The sequence below is a fragment of the Giraffa tippelskirchi genome, chromosome X (genome assembly GCF_054371585.1).
Source record: "Giraffa tippelskirchi isolate mGirTip1 chromosome X, T2T-mGirTip1v1.2.pri, whole genome shotgun sequence".
NCBI lineage: Eukaryota > Metazoa > Chordata > Mammalia > Artiodactyla > Giraffidae > Giraffa > Giraffa tippelskirchi.
Genome location: NC_137289.1, coordinates 49608517 through 49624206, shown reverse-complemented (window position 1 = coordinate 49624206; position 15690 = coordinate 49608517). Strand labels below are relative to the sequence as shown.

The window sequence follows — 15690 nt, the reverse complement described above, 5'->3', positions numbered from 1 at the left end:
AGTATAGAGTTTAAATTTTTCTTTTCTGTATGTTGTGTGAGGTGAGGAACTATATATTTTTCCCAAATAAAGTATCCATATAACTTAAAACCATTTGTTACAAACTCCATTCTTTACTCATTGATTTTAAATTTCATTTAAAAATTTTATAAATGTGTTCATCCATATTTTTTCTAAACTGAGTGAATTTTAGAATTCATATAATGGAACCAAAATTACCATAATAACTCATCTCTGAAATTATAATAAATTGCAGTAGAAAAACATGTTTCAATTGGCCAATGTCCCCAGTGTATTCAACTCTCCAAGTAAGAGGCTAACTCTTAGTTTTTCTATGCAGCCTACAAGTATATTTCAATAAGTAAATTCTACACTAAGCTTGGATACTTGCAGAGTTGATAAAACCAGGAAATCATGTATTTGAATTATTCTGTTGTTTCTTTCAGATGGTACTATTTTATCTTAAAATGATGACACATTTAAAAAATAAGATTTTACACTCAGTTCTAATAGATGCAGGCAGTCTTTGCTTTGTACAGTCTGTACATGCCAAATTTGTTACCACAAATTAGGTAAATGACATCAGTCCACAACAATACAGATCAGGTTTAAGTTACCATGATATATTAGTCTTCAGTCCCTAAACCACTATGTAAATAACCACTGTGCATCATGATCAGTGAGCAGTCATTTCACCTCTTTCAAATTCTGTCAGTAATTAGTCACTGTGAATCTGTTTTCCCATCATGCATTGACAGCAAAGCATGTAGGTGTGTTGCCTCTGTCTCTCATTGACAAACCAACTTGAAGTTTAACAAAAGTGAATAATCAAAGAGAAAACTGATCAACAGTGATGAAAGTGCAGTTTAAAAAATGAAAGGTAATAACACTGGAAGTGAAATTTATATCTAATGTAGATGTAATTAGAGACGAAATAGCCAACCAAAGGAATGTTTACATTGCCACCATTTGAGAGATTTTAGATGTGCAGCCAAGAAAGCTGGTGAAGACTAAATGAGAGTGTCCTTGTTAGTCAAAAAGCATAATTAATATAAGTACACTGAAAACCCTGGACAGGGAATCAATAGGCAGAAGCTTGAGTCCTGAGTCTGTCTGAATGACCTTGTAAGTCACTTAATTCTTTTCTATCTTCATTACTTTGTCAGTAAAATAGAAAGAAGAATTATATAACCTGTTATACAGAGTTATTGTGAGGTTTCAATTAGATTAAAAAAACACTTTGTAAATTATAAAGTATTCTATACATAATATTTGTCTGTGAGATGAGAGAGGTGGACTGGATAGTATCTAAGATTTCTATAACTCTTATATTTAATGACTATATTCTTATAATGTGGCATAATGTTTCTAGCTTCCATTAATCCTTCTTAAAATCTAATCATACTACAGACTCAGAACAATTCTTGTCATAATCCTAGATAGATTTTTTGCTGAAATTGACAAGCAGAAAATCTTAGAAGAAAACATATCTTATGACCTTGGGTTAGGATAATTATTTCTTAAATATGGCACCAAAACCACAAGCAACCAAAGAAAAATAAATTGAACCACATTAAAATATTATGCTGCAAATGATAATGTCGAAAAGTGAAAAGACAACCCAGAGAAAGGGAGAAAATGTTTCAAATGGTATATCAGACAAGAGATTTGTATCCATAATATATTTTTAAAAAACTCTAATTCAATAAGGAAGTAGACCAATTTTTAAATGGGCAAAGTCAATCTGGCCTAACAGACCTATACAGAACATGCCACCCCAGTCATTAGAGAAATGCAGATCAAAACTACAGTGAGATATCACTTCACACCAGCCAGAATGGCTATCTTCAGAACAGGCCATCTCACAACATCAGAGTATATATATATTTTCAAGTGCACAAGAAACATTCTTCAGAACAGAGCATATGTTAGGCCACAAAATAAGTCTTAATAAATTTGAAAACATTAGAACCATATAAAGATCCTTTTCTAATTACATTAGATTGTAAACAGCAAAAAGAAAGCTGGGAAATTCACAAATATGTAGAAATTAAAGGACATACTCTTAACAACCAGTGGGGCAAAGATGAGGACACAAGTGAAATTAGAAAACATCTTGAGACAAGTGAAACACAAAATTGCAAAACTTATACGAGCCAGCAAAAGTAATGTTAACAAGGAAATTTATAGTGTAAATGCTTGCATTGAAGAAGAAAGATCCTAAGTCAAAATTTAGCATTACACCTTCAGGAACTAGAAAAAGAACAAACTCAACCCCAAAACTGGTAGAAGGAAGGAAATAATAAAGATTAAAGCAGCAATAAATACAGTAGAGAGTAAAAACAATAGAGAAAATGAATAAAACCAAGAGGTTGTCCTTTCAAAAAAATAAACACAATTGAAAAACCTTCAGCTAGATTGGCTAAGAGAGCGAGGACTCACATACTTAAAATTAGAAATGAAAGAGGGCACATCACCACTAAATTTACAGAAATAAAAAAGATGAGAGTACTGTGAACAAGTGTACAACAACAAATTGGAAAACTTTGAAATGGACAAATTCCTAAAAACATACAATTTATCAAGGCTGCATGATAAAGAATAGATTTTCTGAATAGACCTATAGTTACTAAAGATTTTAGCTTCCTTAGGTGGTAAAGGATACCACAGGGCCTATTATGTTACAAACTTAGTTCATAATATTTTTCTCTGAGTTCATCCCCTTTTCTTTAAGTTCATCACCTTAACATGTACTTTGAATCCTATGTTCCAAGTTTTGGCCTGCTCAAGCAACTTTGAGCCATTATTTATCAATTTGCCCCTATTAGCTTAAAAATTTCACTACCTGGGAGAGGTAAGTAGCACGCAGACTTGAAGATATTATTTTATACCGCCTTTGCTACATCATTTAGTAAAATGTTAAGTAAGAGTATCTCTGCATTCACTCTTTAGTATCCCTATCATTAATATTTCCTAACTAAAGAAGAACCTATGTATGGCTTGGTTCATGGTATCTTTAATCTCCAAATATAAATTGAACTGTAAAAATTTAGTGACTATGTGGGAACCACAGCTTCCAAATGATTGGACTACTATTGTAATACTCTTCTCGCCATAAAACAAAGTATGGTTTTTACCCTTTCTCACCAAATATTTTCAACTCATCCTGGGTTTTTTTCCCCTATTGGCAGTGCTTCTTCAATATTACAATGGAACACAATAACAAACAGTATTAGCTATTTCACCAATTTTGATGTCTTCTATTTTGTGTATTGAGGTCGGCATGATATTTTATTCCAAGTCTTTAAGTTATTGCATGGAATGGAAGGGAGATCCTGTTATTAAGAGATAGTAGAGAATGACTATGATCCAAATGCTCTTAGTTTACCAATTTGAATTTTAAAAGCAAAAAAGGTATCAACCTGACAAGTATTTCTACATGGACTGCCTGTTATACAGCACAGTGATCTTGAAAGCAGTTCTAGTTTCAGGCTTGTTAAAAAGCATTCTATTGTATTTTCTTGCCTCCTTTGTCAAAGGTAAGGTACCTATTGTTGTGTGAGTTTATCTCTGGGCTTTCTTCTTCCATTGGTCTATATTTCTGTTTTTGTGCCAGTACCATACTGTCTTGAGGACTGTAGCTTTGTAGTACAATCTGAAGTCAGGAAAGTTGCTTCCTCCAGCTCTGTTTTTCTTTCTCAAGATTGCTTTGACTCTTTGGAGTCTTTTGTGTTTGCATACAAACTTTGAATCTTTTTGTTTTAGTTATGTGAAAAATACCATTGTTAGTTTGATAGAGATTGCGTTGAATCTGTAGATTACTTGGATAGTACAGTCATCATCACAAAATTGATTCTTCCAATCCAAGAACATGGTATATCTCTCCATCTGTACACCCTCTTCAGTAAGTGGTGCTGGGAAAACTGGACAACAACATGCAAAAGAGTGAAACTAGATCACTTCCTAACATCACACAAAAATAAACTCAAATTGGATTAAAGACTTAAATGTAAGGCCAGAAACTAGAAAGCTCTTAGACGAAAACAGGCAGTACACTCTATGACATACATCACAGCAAGATCCTCTTTGACTCACCTCCTAGAGTAGTGGAAATAAAAATAAACCAATGGGACTTAATTAAACTTAAAAGCTTTTGCACAGCAAAGGAGATAGCAAACAAGATTAAAAGACAACCCTCAGAATGGGAGAAAATAATTTCAATTGAAACAACTGACAAAGGATTAATCTCCAGAATATATAAGCAGCTCATACAGCTCAACATCAGGAAAACAACCCAATCAAAAAATGAGCAGAAGACCTAAACAGACATTTCTCCAAAGAAGACATACAGATGGCTAAAAAACAATAGAAAAGATGCTCAGCACTGCTCATTATTAGAGAAATTCAAATCAAAACTACAATGAAGTGTCACCTCACACCAGTCAGAATGGCCATCATCAAAAAATCTACAAACAATAAGTGCTGGATAGGGTGTGGAGAAAAGGGAACCCTCTTGCACTGTTGGTGGGAATGTAAAATGATACAGCTACTATGGAGAACAGTATGGAGATTTCCTTAAAAAAAAAACCTAAGAATAGAACCACATGACCCAACAATTACACTCACTGGGCATATACCCTGAGAAAGCTATAACTGAAAGAGACACATGTACCCCAGTGTTCATTGCAACACTATTTACAATAGCTCGGGCATGGAAATGACCTAGATGTCCATTGACAGATGAATGGATGAAAAAGTTGTGGTACATATATACAATGGAATATTAGCCATAAAAAACACAATTGAGTCAGTTCTAATGAGGTGGATGAACCTAGAGCCTTTTATCCAAAGTGAAGTCAATCAGTAAGAGAAAAACAAATATCGTATATGATGCATATATGTGGAATCTAGTAAGATGGTACTGATAGCCTATTTGCAGAGCAGCAGTGGAGATGCAGACATAGAAAACAGACTTGTGGACACAGTGGGAGAAGGGCAGGGTGGGATTAATTGAAAGAGTAACATGGAAACATATACATTACCATATGTAAAACAGATAGGCAGTGGGAATTTGCTATAGTACGCAGGGAGCTCAAATCGGATGCTCTGTGAGGGGTAAGATGGTGTGGGAGGGAAGTTAAAGAGAGAGGGGACATATGTATACCTATGGCTGATTCATGTTGATGTATGGCAGAAACCAACACAATATGTAAAGTAATTATCCTCCAATTAAAAGTTTTAAAAAATCGCTTTCTAGTCTTACAGTGCTACTGTATTTGTTAGTTTCACAGTGTTAAATTTGACTCATCAGGAATGATATATATTCCATTTTCAGTTATATCAAAGCTCCCAACAAACAAAAGTCTAGAACCAGATAGTGTCATTTGTGAGTTCTACCAAAAGTTTAAAAATGAATTAATACCAATCCTTCTCAAACTCTTCCCAAAAAATAGAGGACAAAGGAACATTTCTAAATTAATTTTATGAAGCCAGCATTACCCTGATACCAAAATCACACAAGGAGGCCACAAAAGAGGAAATTACACTAGTAAACATAGATGAAAAAATCCTCAATAAAATATTAGTAAACCAAACTCCAATGCATTAAAAGGATCATACACCATTATTGAGAGGAATTTATTCCAGAGGTGCAAGAATGGCTCAACTTCTGTAAATCAAGCAATATGATACACCACATTAACAAAATGAAGGATAAAAAATCATATGATCCTCACAATAGATGCAGAAAAGCATTTGAAAAAAATGCAACACTCACATACGATTAAAAAAAAAACAACAAAGTAGACATATATGGAACATACCTCAGCATAATAAAGGCCATACAAGATAAGCCCACAACTAGCATCATTCTCAGTGGTGAAAACTTGAAAACTTTTCCTCTAAGATTAGGAACAAGCAAGGATGCCCACCCTTGCACTTTTATTCAACATAGCATTGGAAGTCCTAGCCAGAGCAATTAGGCCAGGAAAAGAAGTAAAAAGTAATCAAATAGAAAAGGAAGAAGTAAAACTGTTCCTATTTGCAAATGACATATTATATATTTAAAAACCAAAAAACTATTAGAATAAACAAATTCAATTTGTAGGATGCCAAATAAATATTTTAAAAATCTGTTGTGTTTCTATACACTAGTCAAATTAGCAGAAAGAAAACTTAAGAAAACAATTCCATTTATCACTGCATCAAAAAGAATAAAAGATCTAGGGATAAATTTAACAAAGGCACCTGTCCACTGAAAACTGTAAGACATTGATGAAAGAAATTGAAGAAGACACAAACAAAAGTAAAGATATTCCATGCTTATGGATTGGAAAAAATAATATTGTTAAAATGTCCATTCTACCAAAGCAATCTATCGATTCACTGCAATCCCTATAAAATTCCAATGACATTTTTCACAAAATAGAACAAACAATCCTAAAATTTGTATGGAATCATAAAAGACCCCAAAATAGCCAAAGACAGCATTAAGTCATGTCCAACTCTTCCAGCCCCATGGATTGTAGCCTTCCAGGCTTCTCTGTCCATGGGATTTTCCAGGCAAGAATACTGGGGTGGGTTGCCATTTCCTTTTCCAGGGGATCTTCCCAACCCAGGAATTGAACCCAGGTCTCCAGCATTGCAGGCAGATTCTTTATTGAGCTATGTGGGAAGCCCCAAAATAGCCAAAGCAATCGAAAAATGTACAAAACTGAAGACATCGTACTCCCTGATTTCAAACTATATTTCAAACCTATAATAATCAAAACAAGATGAAGACTATACTTTCAGAGATCATTTCTGTAGTTTGTTACTAGAGAAGTTTCTCTGAATGTGTGGACTACCCAAAACCACAAGGAGGAGGCACAGCAGTCTCTCCTGAATACAAAACCAGCTCTTGGTGTTGCTTCTGCAACTGCCATTAGTTATTGATGATTGCTCTCTTCCTTTGGGAGAGTAAGAGGGAAAGAACGTTGTCTGAGCTGAAATAAAACAAACAGTATGGAATTCACACAAAATGGACACATAGATCAATGGAACAGAATAGATGTCCCAGAAATAAACTCAAGCATGTATCATCAATTAACTTATAACAAAGAAGCCAAGATTATACAGTGGAGAAGGGACAGTCTCTTCAATAAATGGTGTTGGGAGAATTGGACAGCCACATGCAAAAAAAAAAAAAAAAACTGGAACACTATCTTACATCATACACAAAAATCAACTCAAAGTAGATCAAAGATTTGAATGTAAGACCTGAGACCATAAAACTAAAAGAAAACACAGATAGTAAACTCCTTGACACTGGTCTTGGCAATGAGCTTTTTAACTGGACACCAAAGCAAAGGCAACAAAAACAAAAAGAAGTAAATTAGTGGGATTACATCAATCTAAAATAGTTCTGCACAGGAAAGGAAACCAACAAAATGAAAAGACAACCTACTAAATGGAAAAAAAAAAATTGCAAGTCATATATCTGATTAGAGGTTAGTATCCAAAATATATAAAGAACTCAAATAACTCAATAACAAAAACCCAATCTGATTAAATAATGAGCAGAGAATCCAAACAGACATTTTTTTCGAAAAAGGCATACATATGGCCAACAAGTACGTGTAAAGGTTCTCAATATCACTAATCATCAGGAAAATGCAAATCAAAGTCATAATGAGATATCACTTCATACCTTTTTGAATGATTATTACTAAAAAAAACAAAAAATAACAAGTGCTGGCAAAGATGTGGAGAAAAGGAACCCTTGCATACTGTTGGTGGGACTGTAAATATGTGCAGCCACTATGGTAAACACTATCAAGGTTCCTCAAAAAGTTAAACATAGAACTCTACCATATGATCCAGCAGCTCCCCTTCTGTATTTATCCAGAGAATAATTGGAAAAGATACTGGCAGTCCTCTGTTCATTGCAGTATTATTTACAATAGCCAAGCTCTGGAGGCAACCTAAATGTCTGCTGACAGATGAATGGATAAAGAAGTAGTGTATAAAAAAGAATGAGATGTTGCTATTTGTGATAACTTAGATGGACCTTGAGGGTATTATCCTAAATGAAATATGTCAAAGACAAATACCATATGATATCATTTATATGTGGAATCTAAAACCAAATAAACAAAATCAAAACAATAAAACAAACAAAAACCAAGTTCATGGGTACAGAGAATATATTGGTGGTTGCTATAGGCAGGAGTGGGTGGAGGTGGGTGAAATAGATGAAAGGGGTTAACAAGTACAAACTTCTAGCAATAAAATAAGTAAGTGATAGGGATATAATATACAGTATGGTGACTATAGTTAATAATTCTGTACTATGTATTCAAAATTGTTTAAAACTTTTCATCAGTTTTCATCACAAGAACAAAAGTTGTATAACTATGTATGGTGATTAGTATAAACTGAACTTACCATGATGATCATTTCATAATATATATAAATACTGAATCATTATGTTGTACACCTGAAACTAATATGTCAATTATATATAAATTTTAGAAGAATTATATCAAAGCTTGATATTATAATAAATGTAGATACTTATGGTTTAAGTATATTTAAGTCATGCCTAGCTTTTGCTGAGAGTATTACATAGACTAGAATTTTCCCTTCTCAGAATGATTTACAAGATTCTTGGCCAGTTTGTTGATATTCTGAGTGCTTTCTTCTTTTTCACATCTTGCATATCTTTTTTTGAAGCTCATTATTTTTTTCTGCAAGTGTATAAATAATAAAAGCTTAGATGGAACTTAAGCTAGAAAATTTTAGTCCTTTTCAGAAGTTCTAGTGAGATATTTACTTTCTTTTTTACAATTTAGTTGGTTTGAAGGAGTAAGGCCATAGGGTGGTAAGAACTGTATTAGGGAACAAATACTGGTTGAAATTGCAATATGGGGTTTCTTTTTGTAGAATTTAACATACTTTATTATAAATAATCAAAAGTTTGTCTACTGCCTTGCATGTTTACCACTAGCAGGATAATGTTATTTTCTTGTTTTTTTTGATTCTGATATATAAATATCATTGGTTCATGAATAACAAGAATTATGATACTTTATTCAAAGCTTTTTGTGTAAATACCTAAGGTGGAATCAGTTCAATCCAAACTTTAATTGTATACCTATTATGTGTGTAAAAATGTGCCACATGTTTGATTTATAAGTGTTCAGACAAAAATACATATATTCCAAGTCCAAGATTGTTAACTTTTTAAAAAATAGGGTGTAAGGAGAAAAGTCATTCGTTTAAAAAGCTTTTAACATAATGTGGAAACATTTGAGTCACAAATAGATGATCTTATGCACCTAGACAAGCATAAGCACTAAATGAAGAAGGAAATATTCAGTAGGTGATGGTGAATACTTTGTTGGACAGGTCACAGTCCTCATGAGCAGAGCAGGGAACACTGCGGTAGATTTAGTGTTATCATATATATTCTCATTGTTATTGGGGAAAATTGTTTTAATTGTGAAAATGGGTATGAATTCTTCTAAGGCTTTATTAGAAACAAACAATGCAAATATTTGTTGAGCAAAAGTGGCTATATATGAATTATCTCTGACCGTAAAGAAGTTTTCAATGTAGCTGAAGAGTCAAGACATGCATATGTGAAACCATTATAAACATAATGGAATAAGAACCTACCCTAATTTTTAGGGTAAGCTGTCTTTGCCCTGGAAGTTTTCATGGAAGAAATGGGGATTTGAGATGTCTAGTGAAGAATTCATAGACTTCTTCATGTGAAGATGAAATTTCTCTTTTACAATAGAACCTACTTGTGGTTATTATTTGGCATGCTTATTGTAAGCAATTAATTTCATTGTAGCATGCTAGGGATGATGATCACAGGTTTTGAAATCAAGCTACCTGGACCCAAATTCAGATTCCACCACTTATTAGCTACATCACTGTAAAATGGGGATAATAGTATCTTTCTTATAGAGTTGTTAGTATTAAAGAGAATGATGCATCTACATTTCATGGGAATAGCATGAGATCTGGAATCTGACAGACCATGGTTTGAATCCCAATTCTGCTACTTACCAGAGACCTTAGGCACTTGAGTTCTCCAAGATTTCAATTTTCTCATTTCTAAATGGAGATGGTAAAGCCTAACTCAAAGGGCTGTTTTGATGATTAAATGAAGCAATTTATGTAAAGCACTTAGCAGAATACCTGATATCCAGTAAAAGCTCTATGAATAATTTATGTTGTTATATAATCCAAATCATGTAGAGACTTCAGTTTTATCTTTTTATTCATATTTTTAGGGTGAACCTGGTCTGCCTGGATACCCAGGGAACCCTGGTATCAAAGGTTCTATAGGAGAAACTGGTTTGCCTGGATTACCGGGGACCCCTGGAGCAAAAGGACAACCAGGCCTTCCTGGATTCCCTGGTAATACTACTTTTCTTAAATGCTTCTTTCTCTCCTTCCTTATTTACTCTAATCTGTCATAAAGCAACTTCTTAGTTGACAGACTTCTGTTCTATTTCTCAATCAGATACTGACCAGCAATGCAATCTTGAACTATCTCTTTTACTTTTCTTTTTTTGCCCAAATTTCTTTCCATAGCAAATGAAAATGGGCATTACCAATCCAGCAGCACAATATCCTGTGGGCAGAGAGACTGGTGAAGCATTTTTGAGTCTAACTGCTAGCCACAAGTCAGTTAAGAGGCCTTACTGTTTTTGCAGGTGATAATGTACACTACCGTTCTATAGCCTGCTGCTGATTCTCTTAGAGTGTTGTCCTCAGGCACACAGTGGGTAGCTGTTGGTAGAACAATTATACAGTTTATTCAAATGATAAGGACTGAGGTGTGCAAGCAAAGGGTCTTAACACTATAATCAAGTAGGTGATCTGAACTTGATTGTTAAAGTACCTGCTTTGTTTATGTTTGTGTTTATTTTTTGTTTGTTTTTTGGATTGCACTGTGGCAGGGATAGAGTCAGTCTTTGATTATCTTTTCCTTAACCTTTTTATTAAAGTATAGCCTAGATACAGTAAAATGTACAAGAAAATAGGTGAATATTTACATATATATATATATATTCATGTACCTACCACATATATCAAGGTATAAAACAATTCTCTTACCCCATGAAATTTACCTATGCCCTTTCACAGCAAACCTCCCTCTCCCAGGTAACTACTACTATAACTTCTATCACTATCAATTAACTTTACCTGTTTTTGAAATTCACATTAATGGAATCATACAGTATATATCTTTATGTCTAGCTTCCTTCACTCATCATTATGTATGTAAGATAAAGTTATCTTGTTGCCTGTCAGCAGTTTGGTTTTTTTAATCATTGCTCCATAATATTCCATTGAAGAAATAAACCATAATCAATTACCTATTCTCTTCTTGATGGACTTTTGGGTTGTTTCTAGTTTGAAACTACTAAGAAAAAAGATGCTATTAATATTCTTTAACATGTTTTTTGGGGGTCTACATACTCATTTCTCTCACACAAAAATTTATGTGGTAGAATTACTGAATCATAAAGTAGGTGTACATTTAAGTTTAGTAGATGGTGTCAGTTTTCCAAAGTAATTTTATACCTTAGAGTCCCACCTGCAATGTATGAATGTCTATGGGTAGTTCCTGTTGGCTAGCCATGATCATATAGTGGTTAGTACTTTGTATTGTGAAATGTCCAGTTGTCTGTATCCTTACCTCATTTGATATTGTCAGTCTTTTTAATTTTAGCAATTTTGGTCAGTATATAGAGGTATCCCAGTGAAGTTTTTACTTACATTTTCCTAATGAACAATAACATTAAACACCTTTTCATATACTTACTGGCCATTTGGGTAGCATTTTTATGAAGAGCCTGCTCTAAGTCCTTTTGCTCTTATTTAATGAGTTATTTGCCTTTTTTTGGTATTGATTCAGAGCAGTTCTTTATATATTCTGGATATGAGTCCTTTGTCAGATACATGTATTACAAATAGATTCTGTCACAAATTTGCCTTTCACTCTTAATGCTGTTATGTGATGTTAATTTTAATGAAGTCCAATTTCTTTTTTTTTAAGTCTTGTTGTTTAGTCACTCAGTCATGTCTGACTCTTTGCAACCCCATGGACTGTAGACAGGCTCCTCTGTCCATGGGATTCTCCAGGCAAGAATACTGGAGTGGATTGCCATTTCCTTCTCCATTTTAAAGTCTAATTTCTTACTATTCTTTCATGGTTAGTGCCTTTTGTATCTTATTTAAGAAATATTTGCCTACTCAGGTTTATGGAACTATTCTAATTTTTTCTATAGCTTTCAGTGTTTAAGGTTTGATATTTAAGTTTATAGTCTGTCTTGAATAAAAATAGTTTTATCATGTGATTAGGGGTCAAGGTTCATTTTCTTCATATGAATGTCCAATTGCTCCACACTGTTATTTTTGCATTTTAAAGAAACTGAGTTTTTTTTACTTCTTCTGATCATCTGCTGTTGCTGCTGCTAAGTCGCTTCAGTCGTGTCTGACTCTCTGCGACCCCATAGACGGTAGCCCATCAGGCCCCCCCTGCCCCTGCGATTCTCCAGGCAAGAGTACTGGAATGGGGTGCCATTTCCTTCTCCAATGCATGAAAGTGAAAAGTGAAAGTGAAGTCACTCAGTCGTGTCCAACTCAGTGACCCCATGGACTGCAGCCTAGCAGGCTCCTCCGTCCATGTCATTTTCCAGGCAAGAGTACTGGAGTGGGTTGCTATTGCCTTCTCCGTCTGATCATCAAAAGACACAATTAAAAAATGAATAGGGAAGCTACACATTAGGAGAAAATACTTGCAAAACATATATCTCATAAATGACTAATATCTGGGATATATAAAGAACTTCTGCAACTCAGTAAGACATGCAGTCCATTTTTTTTAAATGAGGAAAACTTGGAACAGACATTTCACAAAAGAAGATAACACGAATGTCCAATAAACACATGCAAAAGTGATCAATATTATTAGCAATATGAGAAATGCAAATTAAAACCACAATGTAGTAGCATTACATTTCTGCCCAGAATGGCTATTATTAAAACAATTAGATCAGTATATGTTATATAAGAACCTGGAGCAGCTGGGATTCCCAAATATTGTTGTTTGTTTATAAATCAGAGCATATAACTATTCTCTGACTCAGCAGTTTCACCCCATCTAAGTATTTATCCAAAGATAAATTAAGACGTGTGTCTACAAAAATACCAGTGCAGAGATATTTATAGAAGCATTACTCATAATAGCTAAGTAGACCAGGTTTCCATAAATAGAATAGTGTTCAAATAGCTAAAACCTGACAACAACCCAAATGTTCAACAGTACATGAATGGATTTTAAAAATTTTGATATATCCATACAATAGAATTCTACCAGTTAACTCTACCAGTATAATATGTTGGTAATTATTTTTATTATGAATATATAATAATGCCAGCCTCTGAATAAATCAATATTAAAATTATTCTTAAATCATCAAGCAAACACCAGTATGTTTGGGGGTTTTCTTTCTATTCTTTACTGTTTCTATGCTAACTTTCTAAATTGTAACTTTGAATTGTAGCTCTCAAAGCAATGCAGTTTTTCTTTTATCATTAAATTGAGCTCTTTACTCTAGGAACCCCAGGCCTTCCTGGACCAAAAGGTATTAATGGTCTTCCTGGGAATCCTGGCCTTCCAGGAGAACCTGGTCCTGTAGGTAAGAATGAAAACTAAGGGTTTGCTATGCTATAAAATTAAGGCTTTATTCATTTTTGGAAAGTCAAATCATTTCTGGGAGCTGTGAACATTTTCAAGACAAACATGCTGATCATTCACTCCATACTACTTGTTACATACGAACTGAACAATTCTTAATAAGAGTTGCTTAAAATGATTATGATGGGACCTTATTTTTCAGGCTCACTTTTTCCAAGGAGAGTTATTTCAGGTATCCTATAATAGTAGATAGAAACTCTCGTTATTTTAGAATGGCAAAGTGTAGTTTTGCTTGTTTACTGTTCTAAAGCAAATCACTCCTTTTGGCCCTGTACGAGACCTATAATTCACCCTACTTCCATCTCCCCCTCCACACACACACCTTGCTTTTTTACATATTCTAAAGGTAGGTTAAATTAGAAAGTGAGTTTGAATACCGAGTGGATGATAAAACAGTTCCTTATTCTCATTATCCTTTATTTCTTTTCCATGAGGTTTCATGACTTAAGGAAATGTCCCAGAGACACTCTGTGTCTTTTGGTTAGAATTATTTGAGGCTAAAATCGAAAGAATTGGGAATATAGGAGAAAAAGGAAATTGAGAAGAAATGTGTAACCTGCTGCACTCTGTTCTTTAGGTGGTGGAGGTCGTCCTGGGCCACCAGGGCCTCCAGGTGAAAAAGGCAAACCAGGTCAAGATGGTATTCCTGGACCAGCTGGACAGAAGGGTGAACCAGGTACTATATTTTTTTAATTGTCCTTAATTTTCTAATTTCTTCCTTGTCTACTTTAACTTTTGCCCTTATGTACCCATGGTGAAATTCTTCCTTATCCTCTAAGCTACTATACACTTCTCCCTTCCTAATTACCTTCTTCCTGAGAATATTACCTCACATTTATTGAAACAAGTTGCCTCCCTCTTATGAAAAACTCCATAATCATTTATTGCTCAATTTTTCATGTCAAGAAGCTACCTAGCTTCTTTTAACTATTCTGGATGACCTTCTTTCACCATGCAATCTATATAATATATATATACATATATATATATATATATATATGATATGTGTATTTAAAAATATACTTAATACTCATCACAAATAGAATATAAGTTTATATGATTTTTTCATGTTCGAATTGTAGTTCTATGTTGGAAATAAGTCTTCTCCATGTTTCATGTGGTATACATTGCAGCACTTGCTAAAAACCTAAAGGATCCAAAACTAATTTCTTCTTATTTCAGTTGTTATTACCTATTTGAAAGTTTTGGATTTATGTTCTGACAGGTCAACCAGGCTTTGGAATCCCAGGACCCCCTGGACTTCCAGGACTTTCTGGTAAACTTTAATAAAGCATGCTAAATCAGTCAGCAAAAAGATAATATTCTCCAGTACACTGATTTTTTCATCTCCATATATAACCCCAGACAACTCAAAGCTAGAGTTATATCTTAAAGCATTTCTTAATTAGCAACTTAGTATAAGCTATTGTACTATAAAAAATGCACCATTAAGAAAATTTATATACAGATATCTCTTCATTAACCTCATAAATAAATGTTAAGGAAATGATAAAGAAAGCAAAATTGTAGGAAGGGTTAGGTTTCAATATTTTCAGTAATTTTTTAAAAACTCTTTTAGCCAGAAGAAAAATACTCTTTTCTCCCCATGGAAACCAAAACTAAGATAATATAAGTAAACTGTAGAAATATGTACCAATCATAAAAATGTCTATTGAAAACTCCATTTTAATTTACATCTTGCATCTTGGATGGTACGTGTGCATACACGTCTATCTCCCTCATTTGTTTTTATTCTCATTGTAAGCCCCAAGTAGTTAATTAAATGACTGAATGTGTACAGATACGTATTTTTATGTTCTGAAATGACCATCAGCTATTTATGGAGGATTTTTTCAAACCACACATAGATCACTTAGAAATTCCTGTATTCCTTTTATGAATCCAGCATAGAAATTATTACTCTAATG

At 33.8% G+C, this 15690-nt stretch overlaps 1 protein-coding gene and 1 non-coding gene across 3 annotated transcripts in view; both read left to right on the top strand.

Moving 5' to 3' along the window:
- COL4A5 (collagen type IV alpha 5 chain) overlaps positions 1-15690 on the top strand; it is a 237641-nt gene that overhangs the window by 193006 nt on the left and 28945 nt on the right. For both annotated transcript variants that reach the window (XM_081565868.1, XM_081565869.1), the window contains exons 37-40: positions 10284-10410; positions 13623-13703; positions 14340-14438; positions 14988-15038. In XM_081565868.1, the coding sequence (XP_081421994.1) occupies positions 10284-10410; positions 13623-13703; positions 14340-14438; positions 14988-15038 (358 nt within the window). The remainder of the gene's footprint in view (positions 1-10283; positions 10411-13622; positions 13704-14339; positions 14439-14987; positions 15039-15690) is intronic.
- LOC145537306 (small nucleolar RNA U3) lies at positions 6777-6987 on the top strand. Its single transcript, XR_014076329.1, has one exon. It is a non-coding gene; the product is annotated as a small nucleolar RNA U3 (small nucleolar RNA).